The 18411-nt window shown below is 42.6% G+C and overlaps 1 protein-coding gene across 1 annotated transcript in view; it reads left to right on the top strand.

Annotated features, from left to right (window-relative positions):
• Positions 1-18411, top strand: part of LOC125304240 (AP2-associated protein kinase 1-like) — a 60009-nt gene that overhangs the window by 31610 nt on the left and 9988 nt on the right. Inside the window, 10 exon segments of the mRNA XM_048258326.1 lie at positions 435-749; positions 1831-2003; positions 8160-8241; positions 8244-8469; positions 10491-10586; positions 12142-12204; positions 15375-15479; positions 16806-16886; positions 17037-17135; positions 17931-18038. Of these exon segments, the coding sequence (XP_048114283.1) occupies positions 435-749; positions 1831-2003; positions 8160-8241; positions 8244-8469; positions 10491-10586; positions 12142-12204; positions 15375-15479; positions 16806-16886; positions 17037-17135; positions 17931-18038 (1348 nt within the window).

Here is an 18411-nt window from a genome sequence, read left to right as displayed (position 1 = left end):
GAAGAGACTGTCCAGCCTTGAGCTGTCAGTCTTGAGTTTTCAATCTGGGAACTCCAAAGAGTTGGCAGCCTGCTCTTGGCATTGGCTATTTATCCCAATGTTATACAAATACTTGTGTCTATTTCTTTGAAATGTTTTTCTGTTGTTATTTGTGTCTGTATAAACAAACACTTTGATGGGCATGAACACTGCACACTCTTTTGGTTTGATTTGTTGCCATGGAAAGTTTCTCATGTGAATATTTCATTTGTAAGTGTGAATGCTGAATTCTCATGTGAATATTTCATTTGTAAGTGTGAATGCTGAGTTCTCATGTGAATATTTAATTTGTAAGTGTGAATGCTGAGTTCTCACAAGAACAGAGTAAACACAAAGTGTGATTGGCTGTGGCTGCAGTGGCCCCTCCCACCTTGTGACGTCACTTGTCTCTCCAGCCAGCTGCAGCTGTGCTGCAAGCTACGCTCCCTGCGGCAGCAAGTCCCGTCCCTCAGAAAGCGGCTGTCCAACCACCGTCCAGCCCTGCCCCGCCCACAGCCCCGGCTCGCAGCGCGCGCCGTAAACAACAGCAGGCTCCTTCTGCCCAGCCCACTGCTGCTCAGCAGCCAATAGCATCGGCTCCAGCCACTGCAGGACAGCAGCAGCAGCCAATAGCAGCAGCTTCCCAGCAAGTCCCGCCCCCTTCCCAGCAAACAGCCAGTCCTCAAGCAGCGGCACAAGCTCTGGCCAATCAGGAAGAGGCTGAGGAGACGGTAACGCCTCTGTGCCAAACTTACTCCAAACCCCTCATCAAACCCCGCCATTAATTATGATCCCCTTTGCCAACATTGTTTGTTCCATTTTTGTCTCATTTTCATTTCTGCTCTTGTGTTTGTGTTTATGTTTGTTGTCTTGGTTTGTTTGTTTGTTTGTTATTTTTGTCCATAATGAGTGTGTGTGTGTGTGTGTGTGTGTGAAGGTTAATTTGAATATTTTCACCATTTTGCATTTTCTTTCCTTTTTTCTTAATTTCTCATTAATATGTATTCACTGAATTGATATGCTTTCTTTATTGTGCTGTTATTGGGACTGCAACTAACGATTGTTTTCATAATTGATTAATCTGTCGACTATTTCTTTGAGTAATTGTTTAGTTGTTCAGTCCATAAAATGTCAGATGCCTTGTTTTTAGTTTACAGAGTAGCAAGTAAAGCAGAACATTTTAAGGAGTTTGATTTCTTTCCCTAAACAATTACTCAAAACAATTACCAAAAAAATATTGTTAATTAATTTAGTAGTTGACAATTAGTTGATGTATTGTTTCAGGAGTTGTGCTATCCTTTGGCCTACCCCACCCCATCACATCCCCACAATGCTGCTTCTCATCTTAATTCACACTTCATTACATCTCTCTCACTCTCTTTCTCTCTCTCACACACTCTCTTTCTCTCTCTTTCACACTCACTCTGTCATTCTCTCTGCATCTGACTCTTTCTGTCCATCTCTCTGTCTTCTCTCCATTTAACTCGCATCTGTATATTTGTCCTCTTACTTTCTCTCCTCATGTCCTCTATTACTCTCCATCTAACTCTTTCATTCTCTCATTCTCTCTCTCTCATTCTGTCTCCATCTAACTCTTTCTCTCTCTCTCATTCTCTCTCCATCTAACTTTCTCCCTCTCATTCTCTCTCCATCTAACTCTTTCTTTCTCTCATTCTCTCCATCTAACTTTCTCTCTCATTCTCTCCATCTAACTCTTTCTTTCTCTCTCTCTCATTCTCTCTCCATCTAACTCTCTTTCTCTCTCATTCTCTCCCATCTAACTCTTTCTTTCTCTCTCTCTCTCACCCATAGGCTGCGGTGGGTCAGTCCCAGACCCCCCCCTCATCCCCATGCTCTGCCCAGCGGGGGGGCCACAGGCGTATCCTTAGTGACGTGACCCACAGTGCCTTGTTCGGTGTGCCGGCCAGCTCGTCCACTCAGCAGCTGCAGGCTGCAGCCGCTGAGGCCAGCCTCAACAAGTCCAAGTGAGTTACAAAACACACACACACACACACACACACACACACACACACAAAATGTGTAGAAGATTGAAGCATCATCGATTAACTGCCACACAAGAGTGGTTAGTAGCACAATGTGAACACCGCAGTGTTTGACTCAAACTGTTGCTATGCAACAGCACATCCTCAATAAAGTCCAATGCTTGCTGAATTCTGCACACAGTGATAAGGCGAGCTGGAGTAAAAGTGGCGTTGCTGTGCAACTTAGGATATCTTATGGAAACTTTTGTTGGCCTGGCTCCATCCGCCTAATATCTCGATTCATTTTCATTTCACTGAGACACGAGTCTGGCATCTGACAACACACTAATGTTTCCTTCGGACACAAGGGATTACGTAGCCTGGTTAAAACCAGACTCATTCACTTCATGTAAAAAGAGTCTGGGGACTCGCAGTTGGGATACATTTCCAAAACTAGCATGGTTATGGACGGAGACTTTGCGTTAACATTGAAATCATTGGTCCAGCCAAACCAATCACATTGATCAGGGATTCCTAACGTTACTTCCTACTTTGTCTAAACTTTACAAACTGACAATAAACAGCCTTAAAGGAGAATTCCGGTGTGATATTGACCTAAAGTGTATTGAAACATGATACCGAGTGTGAACGTATGTCTCATAGCCCATCTCGACTTGTCCCCTGCACTCCAAAATCTGGCTAGTTAGCCGATGCTACCAACAGCTTTTTTTTCAGTAGTGGTGCTTCGCATCGGGCTAGCCATGAAAATAAATCACTGTTTTACACCCATTTGAGGGCTCAATGTATCTCCACACTTCATTGGTAGACTTCCGAGGGCCCTGACATTTAAAAACGAGACATTGAGAACTTTGAAAAAGCACTGGTAGTTTACTTACAAGGCGATTTATACAGACAGTATCTTCCGCGAAGTTTAACGTTTGCAGCCATCTTGAATTTAGTCACGATAAGTCGAGCAACGAGTAAGAATGAACAGGTATGATAAGGGATCAGATTCCAAAAATAATTCAGTGGAAATGCATGGATTCCAGTTTCTTCCAGTAGCAGCAACTGGAATCCATGCATTTCCACTGAATTATTTTCTCGGAAGTCTACCAATGAAGTGTGGAGATACATTGAGCCTCGTAAATGGGTGAAAACAGTGATTTATTTGCATGGCTAGCCCGATGCCGAAGCACCACTATTGAAAAAGCTGTTGGTAGCATCGGCTAACTAGCGCCAGATTTTGGAGTGCAGGGGACAAGCCGAGATGGGCTATGAGACATACGTTTACACTCGGTCTCATGTTTCAATACACTTTAGGTCAATATCACACCGGAATTCTCCTTTAACAGTCAGGAAACAATGTATGTAGGCCTACCTTTGCTGTAAACAAATGTACACATTCTTCTGGCAGCAATTTTTGATGTTTGCAGGCGTTCCTACTACCATTTACCACAGCCACTTTTGACTTCATAACTATAGCTTCATCCCCTCTCATCGCTGATTGGTTGGACCTTTTTTGGGTCTGATGTAAGCGTTAATGAATTATGGTGTTCGAGACTAGTATCTCCCTGAAAGGAGATCTAGGTGGGCATTGCCAAGCTAGGGATAACGGTCCAATCAGCAACAAGAGGGGGTGACGCTTATTTTGAAATCGAAAGTGACTGTGGTAAATAGTAAGTACACCTGTTACCATGCTAGAGTTGGAAACGTTTCCCAATTGTGAGAGGCCAGACTCTCTTCACAAAGTGGAACGAATTGAGTTTGGAGACCAGCAGAGGTGGAAAAAGTATGAAAATATTGTACTCAAGTAAAAGTACCAATACTTTGATGAAATATTACTCAAGTACAAGTTAAAATACCGATCTGAAAATGTACTCAAGTAAAAGTAAAAAGTAGTTCATTTAAAATGTACTTTAAAGTAAAAGTTACTTAGTTACTTTTTTTTTTTGGGTACCAGAACAACCAGTTTTACCGGAGACTTTCTAATGAGGAGATACAGCACTCAAAAAATCCTCCATAGTAATGCATGGGGTTAGTTTGTAACGCCAATATGCCAGTTGTCTACACATATCACAACCCTTCCGCGGCAAAACATTGACATGTGAATACATTGAGCCAATCATGTGGTGTGTTGTAAAATACATTGAGCCAATCATATGGTGTGCTGTGAAGACATCGTGCCAATCATCTGTTGTGATCTCGCTGCTGGAGCAAGATTGGTGTCGTGAAGCCTTACCCACACGCATTTCTGTGTGGGTAGTGCCCAAAAAGTGTTGCAATATGGCCACCGAGTGGAGGTACTTGCCTGATAAGGATGTTGAGAAATGGAGAAAAAAAAAAAAAATCACCGGAGTTCTCCTTTAAGTTTGAGCAGTAGTTGATTTTCAAAGTTAGTTGCACTCATCCTTGGGTCGCTTTGCAGTGAACAGTAATCCAGCACAACTGAAAAGCCCCTCACAGGCAACTGAGGCAGGTAGGCCAATGTTGAGTTGCAGAGAGTTTTTTTATTTTGGAAACGAGCAGAAGGTTCAGCAGATTAAAGGGCCGAACTGGGGGGAAAGTGGGAAGTATAGGGCAATGGAGGAAAGGGCCCTTGAAAAGTGGAATACAGGGGGCACAACACTTTCATCAGTCATGTGTAATGAAGTGGAATAACACAGGGACACACGCTACACGCTAAGAAAAAGCACTAAGGCAAGGAAAGGGAAGGAACGAGCTGGAAGTAGTTAGAGAGTAGTTATCCTTTATATCTGTGCAAATTAATATAAGCTTGGTTAGTAGCTTACATATTGATGGGCTATAAAAAGGTTTTTCATTACCAAGGTGTCACACAAGAAACATTTCATCAAAGATCCTTGATTACTAGCTCTGCTTGAACTTGAGTTGAGCGTCGCTAGTAGTGGACCGCTAATTGTTGTGCTGCTGGTGCAATGTCTTTCTCCAAGAAAGCCAAGTCAAGTTACTAAAAACAAAAGCCAAAACAGGAAAAAGAGAGACATCAAAATGAAGGGAAACAACTGCTAATAAACTTCTTTCCAAAGAAAGGTGAGCACAAACGTCAAAACACGAAATCCCATGGTGTTTGCTTGAATATCTCCAATAATAATAATAATCATTGGTGATAAAACGAACTGAGACAACCCATTGGAATAGCGGAAAATACACTTTCATAGGTTAGGCTAATCTGATGCATCTCGTGATCCAGCTCCATCTCCATCACTTTCAGAAAGACTGCATGGCGTCAGCTTGATTCATGTCCTGTTGTAGGCTACATGCTGATCATTATCACTAGGCTAGTGGTTTAGGGTGCGATTTTTTTCTCTCCCTTTCTGTTTCAGTTAGTCTTAACTTTTTTTTTTTACTCAAGTAACGGATGGGATTTTTGATGTAGCGAAGTACAATACTTCACTCAAAAAGTAATCAAGTAAAATTTAAAATACCGATTTTATAAACTACTTAAAAAATACAAAATACACAGAAAAACTACTCAATACAGTAACGTGAGTAAATGTATTTCGTTACTTTCCACCTCTGGAGACCAGACTATAGTCTCTTTCGGACCAAGTAGTTATAGGAACTTAGTTATAGAAACAGTCCACTTCTTAATTAGTTCTACTAACTACTAACCAAGACCCGTTTTTCATTTGCATTCGCGCTGGCAATACAAAGCGGTTCTAAGTCATAAGTGACGTAAGTATGCTGAAGTTGTTCATAGGGTACAGGGTTTAAAATAGGTACCCACTCGCCTCACTAAATAAAGTAGCCTACATTTGCAAATATTTCAATGACCCTCACTGTCTAATGTCGCTTCAAGCGAATCCTGATGCTCAGTTTGTTTTTTTTCTGTGGAAAACAGCTGGCAAATGGATTTATTCCAGAGAGCTCATTGATGTTTGATTTCATTGTCATCTGGTATTTAAGTGGAATTGTTGTTGCCGTGTCTTACCAGATTAAGTTATCTAAGTGTTCTGACTAGCGGTAGACTATTTCACTAAATTGGAGTCATGAGGGGCTAAACTGTCCCAGTTGTCCTAAAGTGTGTGCAATTACGTCTGCTATTTTTGGGGGATTCTTCGCGTATATCCCGTTTGTTAAGAATTTTTTGGAAAAAAAAGGTTTTTAGAAATTATTTTGATGTGTTGGTGTGCCCTTCAATTTTTTTCTGTATCAAAAACGTGGCACAAAAAAGGTTGAAAAACAGTTGAAAATCTGTGAATATTATGGACAAGACTTGCGACGTGTGTGTGTGTGTGTGTGTGTGTGTGTGTGTGTGTGTGTGTGTTCGTTCATGGCTCACTGACACCTAGTGTGTGTGTGTGTGTGCTCACTGCTCCTTTGGTAGGTCACATCTCCGCAAGTTAAATGTAGCGATGAAATTGCTGTAAAAATCTACTGATGACAGAAGATATTCCAATCATGAATCTAGATACACAGGCAAATACTGGACCACCCCGTTAATTTAGTGTGTTAATCACACATCAGGTGGATACAAAATAATAGTTTAGAAGACCATCAATATAGCAAAGGTACGTGTCACATCCAAAAACTAAGAAGTGCAGGTAGCTAGATGCCAGTTCTATTACCATGACAGCCTCCTCTACTCTACTTTTGTTATTCAGAAAGATTCTTTCTTTCTTTCTTTCTGTCTGTAGTAACACAAATTTTAGTAACACAAATTTTAGTTAGGGGGCAGTCAAGGCCTACTGGTTAGCGCTTCGGACTTGTAACCGGAGGTTTGCCGGTTCGAACCCCGACCAGTAGGAACGGCTGAAGTGCCCTTGAGCAAGGCACCTAACCCTTCACTGCTCCCCGAGCGCCGCTGTTGTTGCAGGCAGCTCACTGCGTCGGGATTAGTGTGTGCTTCACTTCACTGTGTGCTGAGTGTGTTTCACTAATTCACGGATTGGAGTAAATGCAGAGACCAAATTTCCCTCACGGGATCAAAAGAGTATATATACTGTACTTACTTATACTGATACATATTTGAATTCACAGATCCGTATTCATCCTTTGTATGCTTTATATATGAACAGACAGTGCATAATAAGCGGTGTAAGAGCTCAAAGATGTCCATGCTTAACTTTTTACACAGTGACAGTACATTTGATATGAAACAGACAATGTTTACATTTAAATACTTAGTGAACTCTTTTGAAATCTCTTTTGACAGATCTTGATCTTGTAGCTCAACTATCTTCACCAAATAATTTGGTGGCGTGGTTTAGTGGACTATTCCATACGGTCTCGCAAGCAGCCTCCTTCAAATGCGCCGTTCAAAGTCAAAATACTGATGCATTTATTTGACATCGTGCTTTGCGCCGTTAAAGGGAATGACAGATGTCATTCTCATTGGTTTAAATGATGTTACGCCCCAAACACACCCATGACTGATTAAAAAACCTAGGAACACCTTGTTGCGCCATGCGCTCAACGTTTGATAACGAAAACCCTCCCAATGTGGACTGGACACATCCTACTAATTTTGAATAAGCTTTTGACGAGTGACTATGCGCTTTTGACTGTCATGATAGGGCCCCGTGTACTGAAGAGGACATATAGATCAATGTTCATGTGTATTTAAGTGCTTGTGTGGGCTGAGAAATGTGTACAGAGACGAGTGGATACATACAGATCAACAACATATATTAATGTCGGCCATTAGGGGTGTAAATAACAAGTTTCATTCAAGTATTTATATTTAGTCATTTGGCTGACTTTATCCAAAGCGACTTTCAAAAAGGGTTCAAATGCGACCAGGACATGTTACAGCAATAAATACTTCTTGCATATAATTAAGTGCCAGTTCAAGCCAAGTTAAGTCATGGGAAGAATAAGGGGGAGTGCAGCGGTTGTGAGGTAGCATATGCCCGTAGGAGGACATTCAAATAATTACGTGTAGAACAGGAGACTACTTTGTAGGCAAGCATTAGGAATTTGAATGAACCTTTTGAAATGACAGATTACCCCACGATGCCATCCTCATGTGGTAGCTCTTTGGCTGGTAAGGTTGTGACAGCTGTAGGCTTTTACCACACAATTACTACTGTGTTGGTGCATTCGATGTGACTTGACAACTCACCATTTTCCTATAAATGACTAGCCTTTATGTGAAATGCCAGCAATCTTCCAACTGGTGTTTTTTAATGTCGTCCCCAGGTCAGCGAGTGCCACTCCATCCAACTCCCCCCAGTCGTCTCAACAGAGCGTGTACCAGCCTGCCCAGGACACTGACCCCCCCCCTCCAGTGCCCCCACAGCCACCGTTGCCCCCGCCACTGCCGCCACAGCCACCGTTGCCCCCGCCACAGCCGCCCCCACAGCTGCTGTTGCCTCCGCCTCTGCTGCCCCAGGCCCCGCCTCAACCACCTCCTCTGACCAGCCCGCCTGGAACCCGTTTGGAGACGACAACTTCTCCAAGCTCACCGCCGAGGAGCTGCTCAACAAGGACTTTGGCAAGCTGGGCGATGGTAAGTTGAAACGGCGTTCACATACACAGCAATTCGCTTGTTGAAATGATTTTAAACTTTGTCACACTGTGTTCCACGTCCCCAGTGGTTATTTCATCTGGATTACATTAGCATTATATTGACTTACATTAGCTGAAGCCTCCCCTAAAAAATATAGTAATAATATGCGTCCAAGTTCACATTTATTATTCTCTGTTGAATTGCTCACATAGTACTGATCACACATAAATCACACTGATAATACTGTATCAAAACCGGAGCTTTCCAATGATAGCGGCTAGGTGCTGTGATAAACGGTTCACCAGAAAATCAATGTTAGATATACATGACATTTCATCATATTTCCATTCTGCACACAGCGCTTCGTCCATCTCCACCCTTTACTCTCGGTGGTATATCTCACAAACGCTTCACTCAACACATGGCAAACCATATATCAAAATAAACAGCAGGCCTTACCGAACACGAGGATATGAAGCATTCCTCTGTACAGTAAGCTCCCGAGTGATCCCGTTTTGAAATTGCAGCAAATTTCTACATGGTATCCAACTTTGGGCTGAAATTCTAACCTACAGTAATAGCAGCCCAAAATAATAAACTTCCATATTAAATAATCAAAAGTTGATCATGGCATGCACAGATCAACTGTGCTTTTGAATAGATATTTATACTGGCATGCTTCAGGTGACGAATGCAAAACAATCATGAGACACAAAGTAGTTTTTCTTGATATTTGGAAATACATAGTTACTTTCCCAGATATGGGTAGCCTATACTGTCTTGAAAACAATATAGCCTAGCTAGTATATGAAGAGCTTTTTTCCAAAATGCTATAAATCCATTTTTGAAAACATTAATAAGTCATGTTATTTCATTGTGTATTTCAGGTAATATTAATAAAAGTGCAGTTGTGTTGGTTTGATTGAGTAAGAATAAATCAAATAACAACAACCCAATTACAGTTCCACTGAAATTACTTGGAAAAAAAAAAAATAAATGAAAATGCATAACAATGGAGGATATAGCGTGTTGGAATCAAACTCTTAATAGACTATTTTCAGTGTAATTTTTACAATGGGTAAATTTAAATTAAAAGTTACATTTACTATTAATTTAAATACCTAATGTAATAGTAAAATTACACTGAAAATACAACCCTGGGGGGCTAAGCCCCCCTATCTTAAATCTTAGTGCAAAAGCATTACATTAGCTGTTGCTTAAACTCAAGCCACCTATGTGTGAATGTTTTCAATAAATTACATTATACATGTTTGGTTGTTTTTTGGCTAAAATGGGTAACCATGAATTTAAATTAAAACGTTACATTTAAATACTATTAATTTAAATACCTAATTTTCTGAAATGGTACAACATTTGTGCAACATGTGCCCAGGCTTTTGGAGGAGTGCAACGGTTGATTGAAGACCAAATAATTAAGCTGCACATTTTGAAAGGGTTTTCCCCATGCAGGCTGGGAGGACCAGCCCCCATCAGGGAGGCCGCCAGAAGGCCGTTACAATAGTCGAGGGGGCCAGATGACCGCGGCCTGTATCAGGAGTTGGTTAGCATATTGAGTCGGGTATGGTCAAAATGTACAGCAATTTGATTCCTTACTGGAATGTAGACCATACACTCAGCCCAGATGATTAGATTCAATTTCACATGGTAGGTGAATATGGATATCCAGAACATGCAGAGTTTTTTTTTTATTTATTAATTTTTTCAACTTCACCATTATGAGAGATCTTTGGCTCAGGTTGCCATAGAAACTTGGGACCTTGTGTTTGCTGCGGCTTGGTTGGCGAGCACCTTATTGAGTCGTGCTCGGTCGTGCTCTTGCACCTTTTCTACAGGTATTTAATTTCTGCTTTCTGCTCTTCCTTTCTCCTTCCCCTCGCTCTCTCTCTCCTTCCCCTCGCTCTCTCTCTCCTTCCCCTCGCTCTCTCTTTCTCTCTTTCTCTACACTCTTTTTCTCTCTCCTCTGCCTCCCCAACCCTCCCCCCCCTTTCTCCGTCTTGTAGAAAAGCCTGCTGATGCTGGGAGTGACAGCTCCTGTGAAGATTTGCTTCCAGGCTTTGCCACCCCCCACACTGCAGAGAGCACCTCTCAACCAGCTGGTGAGTCCTCAACACCACTAAACACACACACACACACACACACACACACACACACACACACACACACACACACACACACACATGCACACACACATACAAAGTGCATCAGGCCTCACCCCACTGCAAAAAGCAGCTCTCAACCTGCTGGTGGAAACACACACACACACACACACACACACACACACACACACACACACACACACACACACACACTAACAATAAGGGTCTGCTCACAGGACATTCCAATTACAACTCCGCTGAGAGCAGTCTCTAAGCCTACTGGAGGGTCCTCAACACCTCTAAACTTGCACACACACAGAAAGAGTTATCCAAGGCCACTCCAATCCCAACACTACAACACCATTACACACACACATACACTTAGATAGACGGTTATAAAATATGCTCACTCAGGAAACATACCCCACAAGAGACTTGCACACACAAATGCATGCACACTCTCAAATTAAAGAGACAGAAATAAGAAAACAAACTACTCACAGAATGATAATGTGATTCATAACTCAAAACCTGTTGCCACTGTCATATTTTTTAGGAGTCATTATAGCAAAGAGCCTTGATTACTGACCAGATAGAGCAATGTAATTCGTTTGCGCCGCTCCATCACTGTCTGATTATAGGCTATAAAATAATTGGACCTCGGAACATTGGGAAGACCCGTTCATTTAAATGTAACTAATGATAGGCTAGTACCAAAATAATTATGAAAAGCATTGTTTAGTTTTGGCCGGTAAAAAAATGTCTGGCCGGTAATTTTTTCATCTACCAGCCACTTTGGCTTGTAGGCCAAAAAGTTCATCTCAACCCCTGCATGTGATCTAGTCTAATCTAAGCAATTCTACAAATAGAATGTGCTACGTGTGCTGCAGAGAACCATGTCTTCTGTCCCATTAAAATAGAATCGTAGCCTAATTCAATAGCTTGAAAGTCTTGGAAAAACACTACGTTCTTTTGTCCCCATGTGAAGCAGGGCCCTGAACAGTGCATTTGAGTGTCACATAAACACACTGCATGTTGTGGCCTTTAGCCTTCTGATGCTAATGATGCAGTGTGGGACCGCCAGTGTAGTGTGTGACTAGCTATTTGTGCTTTGGCAGGACAGCTAATTAATTTCAATTTCATATTTATATGAAAATGTTACAGGCTTGAAATTGCCTAAAATCCCTGACTGCACCTTTAAGATTGCATTGGAATATGAATGGTTCTATCTGCTAATTCAAAAATGCAAAGAAAGATATACAAATTACTTCCAAATATGGCTTTAAGGTGGACCGCATATTTTTAGTTAGCATGCAGATCATTATAATTGTGATTTGCTAAATGCATTATTTCAACTTGCGATTTCCATTTGATGTTTAAGAATCTTTCAGCCCTAGTAACTGTCCACATTGCTGTCCACTGCTGATCTCTGCTCCTCTCCTCTTCTCCTCCTCCTCTCCTCCTCTGCTCCTCTCCTCTTCTCCTTTTTTTCTTCCTCTCCACACCTCTTCACCTCCTCCACTCCCAAAACTCCTGTTTTGCTCTCCTCGAGTAGAGAGACCTGCTGATATCCTGGGTCTGGACACCTCAAACTCTCTCCTCAGCGTCCCTGTTCCAGGTAGGTCCCACTGCACTGTGCTGCGCACCCTCAACATAGACACCGGTACACCTGAGAGATAACCCAGACACCTGTACACCTGAGATAACCCAGCCACCTGTACCCTTGAGAGATAACCCAGACACCTGCACACCTGAGAGATAACCCAATCAGTACTAAGGATATTTAAATTCATCTCATGGTGTGTTCAGGACTTAATTCATTAATGTTCAGTCTCCTAAGGACTCACTCTTCTAAGGACTGTTAGTACATGTACACCTCCAGCTCCTTCATCAGAGCAGAGTAGGTCATTTACTGCAAAACTCCCAGAAAAAATGCTTCTGTGCACCATGTTTAATACAGAACTTATCAACTATGAGCTTTCCTTCACATGGTCTGCTTGCTGTTTGTGTATACGACCTCCATCTCCAGTGGGGCCCAAAGGCTTTTGTGTCAGGCCTGTTTGTTAGCAGAGGTTACTAAGACCGTGCTGGGTCAATGAGCTGAGCTGACCTTGTTGCGGCTTTGGAAGTGCACACACAAAGACACACACACACACACACACACACACACACACACACACACACACAGATACACAGACATACACACACACACACACATATGGATGATTATGAAAAGTTGGCTGAGTTCGGTCAAGGACACATTGATACTGTTAACCTCACACTCAGAAAAGAACGAAAAAATAGATAAGAGTTTTGCCACTCACCCATAGAGCTTTGACTGGTAAAAATAGTTGTTGTATGCAGTTTTTCCCTATCTCAGCTGCTGAAGCTTTTGACTCCTTCGTTCAGAGTTGTCACAATTGCCTTGCTGGGCTCCCCCACCAATATTCTTCTTGAACGGTCACTCAGTTTGTGGTGACAGCCTGCTCTAGGCAGATTTGCACATTTGCCATATTGCCATATACTGTATTCCTTAAATTCTGTAATGATGGATTTCACTGAACTCCAGAGGATGTTCAGTGATTTGACAGTGAACATGTTTTGTATTATTCCCTCACTTATGCTTTTCAGCAACATTTTATTTTAGTTGTTTAGAGCATAGACTGTATATATAGAACAGTCTATGGCTTAGAGTGTTCTTTTGTCCTCATTGTGGAATTGTAGCCAGGAATACTAATTACCCAGTGATTGGACCTTCAGACACTGGTGTCTTTATATTACTATACTATACACATCCACTGCACTCAGGCAATCTCCATTTCACTAATTGTGAGACTACGAGCACCAATTGGCTGGACTGCTGTTGATTTACATCAGTCATTTGGGGGTAATAATAATAATAATGAGTTATGTAAGGGATAATTGACAACACTCCATTAGATTATCCGAAAATAAACGCACATTCAAGGTTGTAATGCGGCCACGACGCACAGCGCAACGTAGTGCGTTTATTTTTCGGATAATCTAATGGAGTGAAGTCCATTATCCCGCTTATTCTACTGTTAACATGTTAAATATAAAAGTTATTTTTTATTTTTTTTGTTATCTCATTTGGATAGTTAAAGCTGTTAAAAGTATTTATTTCAAACTGTTACTATAGTCCCGCATGAATGGTTGCTACGCTGGAACACTAACCAACAGGTCTACCACCTAGTCTACATATAAAACAGTCAAAACATTGATGGAATCAAAATAAGGCAGTTTTATTTTTGTAAATTGAACTGCACGTTCCCATTGATGGTGAAGTTTGATCTGCCGGCTCTCCAGTCCAGCCTCGGACAGCAGCTGAACGGCGGTAGTGCACAAAGAGTGGTTGATAAAGCGCTTCTCAAGTCCAACAGCCTCACTGATGTGCGGCAGCAGGTGTTCATTGAAAGTAATTTCTGGTAGGCCGTAATCAGACATATTCAGCGCAGCGGTGTTTCTTTGCTGTTTTTCCTTGATACAATGTTTCAAATTAACGGTAATTTTCACTGAGCGCTCTAAAGAACTCCAAAATATGTAAGAAGGTAAAAAAAAATGGATTACTTCATAGCCGTGCAAATAGCCGATTTTTAATTGCACGTTCTAAAGAACCTTCACAATGGGATACTGAATCAAGCAGTAGAATAAATTTATATAGCGCCTTTGTCAAATCCAAGGTCGCTATACATAGTGGAAAGGAAAATAAAACAACAAACAAACAAAACAATACAAACAAAGAGAACAAAAAGAGGTTTGAGCTTTAAGAGGTTTGAGAGCTTTAAGAGGTTTAAGCTTTAAGAGGTTTGAGCTTTAAGAGGTTTGAGAGCTTTAAGAGGTTTAAGCTTTAAGAGGTTTGAGCTTTAAGAGGTTTGAGCTTTAAGAGGTTTGAGCTTTAAGAGGGTTGAGCTTTAAGAGGGTTGAGGTTTAGGAGGGTTAAGAGCTTTAAGAGGTTTGAGAGGGGTTGAGTTTTAAGAAGATGGAAACAGGATTTTCAGAATCAGATATTTTTTCTTTCATAAAAAAAAAACACTGAAATCAATGCATCGATCACCAACATATTTGAAATGAATGAAACAGTTGACACCAATTAATTTGTGTTTAGTTGCTGCGGCCCTAGAAAAGAGGGAGCAGTGTGTGTATTTTTCTTCACCAGCTCCTTCCTGCATGCGAGGCTTGTCCATGGTTCTCACTGCCCAAAGAATGACCTGTCTGTATAATATAACCAGACTGCTCTTCCTCATGCTCACTGCCCAAAGAATGACCTGTCTGTATAATATAACCAGACTGCTCTTCCTCATGCTCACTGCCCAAAGAATGACCTGTCTGTATAATATAACCAGACTGCTCTTCCTCATGCCTTTAAACTAACCTCTCTGAATTTTGTCTGCCTCTTTCACTTCCTCCTTTGCTTAATTTCTCTCCTGTTCTCATCTCTGTCTCCCCCCTTTTTTCTCATTTTCTCTCTTCCGTTCTCATCTCTGTATCCCCCCTGTCTCCCCCCTCCCCCTCTCAACCCAACTCTCTCTCTCTCTCTCACTCCCAACTCTCTCTCTCTCTCTCAACCCAAACTCTTTCTCTCTCTCTCTCAACCCAACTCTCTCTCTCTCTGATTCTCTCTCTTCATTAATCTGTCGTTTCTTCCTAATTCTCACTCATTACTCTCTCTCCTTTTCTTTCTTTCTGTTTTTTTTTCTTTCTCTCCATCTCCATCTCTTTCTCTTTTCCCACTCATGCCTACGACTGGCTGACGTGTCCATCCTGCAGAGAAGCTTATCGAAGGCCTCAAGTCTCCGGACACGTCCCTTCTGCTGCCGGACCTGCTGTCCCTCAACGACCCCTTCGGCAGCTCACTGGAGCCCCCTGCAGATGGTAAACCTGCAGAGCACCCTGTGCCTCCCCCTGTAGGGCTGCTGCGGAATACCAACGTGGTGGTAGACTCTGGGATCAAAGTCCATAGTCAAACCATGTACATTTGCTTAATACTAGTATTGAAAAAGTTGCCAAAGGAGGAAACATCTCAATACTCAAAACATCTAAATAGTTTTCACATTCTGTCTCCTGGCTAAATTTGTATTTCTAATTGAACCTCTTGCACAGATGAACACACTCCTTCAACTAATATAATGTGAAACCTTGTTATTTTCTGAGACTTTTGGGCCTTATTCCAGGTCTCCCACTAACTGCAGGCTGCATAAGGCTTGATGGTCATTGTTGTCATGTGCACATAAAAGTAGTTTACCATGCTTACTTTCGAATATAAGACAACAGTATGACTATAACTTCCTACCGTTTCCATTGAGTAAATTCAACTTCAAGATGAGAAAAGCAGTTTTCATTGGATGGCCACACATCGCTTCTGACAGCCTCAGCATCCATCTTGATTCCAGCGAGTAAATGAACAATGCCGTGGCAGGAATTAAGGCATAAACATTTCCATGGCAACGGTGATCTGAGGACCCGTTTTCTCTCATGGTACCCTTGAAAAGGACAGCAGCGCCTCTTGCCCTCTTGGCTGAGCAGTTGTGGAAGGTGGTTAGAGTGGATCAGGCTTCGCCATCCCACGCCACCCTCACAACCATCTGATGCACCACATAACCGTGTGTGTCCTCTAGCATATTATATTATGTAATACAGGAAAATTAGAGTTTTGGACACATCCTCTAACACGTCATTGTGTTTCTGTCCGCTCTTTATCTATATACCTGCGTAATCACACATTCGCACACACACACACACACACACACACACACACACACAGACACACACATGCATATGTGCTTGGGTAGCATGGACTCAGGAAATAGGCCTATTTAAATGCATTGATGTGGTTCTCATTGAAAAGGGTTGCCTGCTGTGCTAGAGTGGAGAACCTCATTTGGTCTTTTCACTTGCGTTTCTCGCCCATCAGCTCAGCTCTGCTCCCTCCGCCAGCAGAGACCCTGCAAATCTCTGTGCTACCAGCTCCACACTGTCTCTTGTGTCTCTTATTGCAAGAGATTAGCTTTCAGTGCCAGCGTCTATATTTCTGTGTGTGTGAGATAACACAAGCTTTACTCTCAATAACAGGGTCTATTTGCCCAGTGGCTTTGGAGAATGTTTTCCAGATTAGTTTTTCCCTAACATATCTCTCTCTCCCCTTGCTTTCTGTCTTCACCTCCCTAAATACGCCCAACCCCACCCCCCCTCCTCCTTCAGCAGGTGACCCAGAGGTGTGTGATTCTCTCATCCCAGGTTTGCTGCCTCAGGCCCAGGGGCAGCCCGCTCTGGTGGACACAGGTGACCTGCTTTTCATGTGTCCATACAGGATTGTGTGTGTGTGTGTGTGTGTCAGTGTGTGTGTGTGTGTGTCAGAGTGTGTTTGTGTGTGTGTCAGTGTGTCAGTGTGTGTGTGCATTTTATGCTTGACTGTTTTGTTCCTGCCCCCAGACCCTTTGATTGGTGAGGGCTCTCTGCTGGGAGGAGACTCCTCCTCCTGTCTTGACCAGTTCGCCCCCGTCTCTGGAGGGTCTTCTCAACCCATAGCAGGTAAACACGCACGCACGCGCACACACACACACGCACACACACACACACACACAGACATGGAACGCATACAGATGCAGACAAAGACATTATACACTTATACATACATACAGATAAGACACGCACAATTCCACATACTTACACAACCACACTGATTGTGTGATATATACACACACAATCATGCATACTTCACAAACACACACACACACACACACACACTTCCTAGACAGGCAGCGTGTTGGTCTTTGCTCTGTAGCTGGAGTGTCCGGCTGCTATGTCTGACTCTTGGGCCTCACAGTGCTGACTCAGCACATTCATTCATCTGTCTGACTTGGCGCTTTTGGAGAATCTGGTTTTCAGTTTTGTGGTGTTGTCTCTCTGCTTGCGGATGTCTGTCTGTCCGTCTGTCTGTCTGTCTGCCTGCCTTTTCATCCGTCTGAACCTCTGGCCTGATGATCCCGTCTTCCTGCATCCCTCTCTTCCTCCTCCTCATCCCCCCTTCGCTTTCCTCCTTTCTTCTCTCCATTTTGTCATTTCCCTCTGTATCCCTCCCTCCTGCTGCCTTTTGTTTACCTCTTCTCTCTTTTCATTTCCTCCCTTATTCTCTCTCTCTATTCATCACTCCTTTTTCCTCTCCTGCAACTCTCTATGGGCATCCTAAACATACTCCCCCCTTCCTCCAAAAAAAACCAACATAATTCATGTACTCCCCACAACAATCATTCTCCTCACTCCAAAACCATCATTCATCCACCCCAATCCCCAAACCCATCATTCATCCCCCCCCACCCCAAACAGACTCGTCCTGCCTCCTCTCCGGCCTTGACCCCCCCCTGAGCTCAGAGAAAGGCACAGAGGACGAGTTTGACCCCATCCCCGTGTTGGTCTCCAAAAACTCCTCCCAAGGTAAGATCCGTGCCCTGGCAGGTATCCTGGCCAGAGGCATGTAAGTTTAAGTGTGTGTGTGTGTGTGTGTGTGTGTGTGTGTGTGTGTGTGTGTGTGTGTGTGTGTGTCTCCAAGGTAAGGTCATGCCCTGGCAGGTAGCCTGGCCTGAGGCATTCAGAGGTGTCAGACCTCAACACACTTACATCTCAATATATGTACTACACACCCATCCACAAACTCATTCACACACACATTTCTATAAAGTTTGCAGACTTTCTGAGCACACACACACGTTCAGGGGCTCAGTTCTTACCATCTTTGCACATTGCATGCGCACACAAACGGAATGGAGGTGAGATTTAACACCACAATTTACTGTGTCTCACACACACA

The sequence above is a fragment of the Alosa alosa genome, chromosome 12 (genome assembly GCF_017589495.1).
Source record: "Alosa alosa isolate M-15738 ecotype Scorff River chromosome 12, AALO_Geno_1.1, whole genome shotgun sequence".
Classification (NCBI taxonomy): Eukaryota; Metazoa; Chordata; class Actinopteri; order Clupeiformes; family Clupeidae; genus Alosa; species Alosa alosa.
Note: the sequence above shows the minus strand (reverse complement) of the source record. Positions and strands in the feature narration are given on the sequence as shown.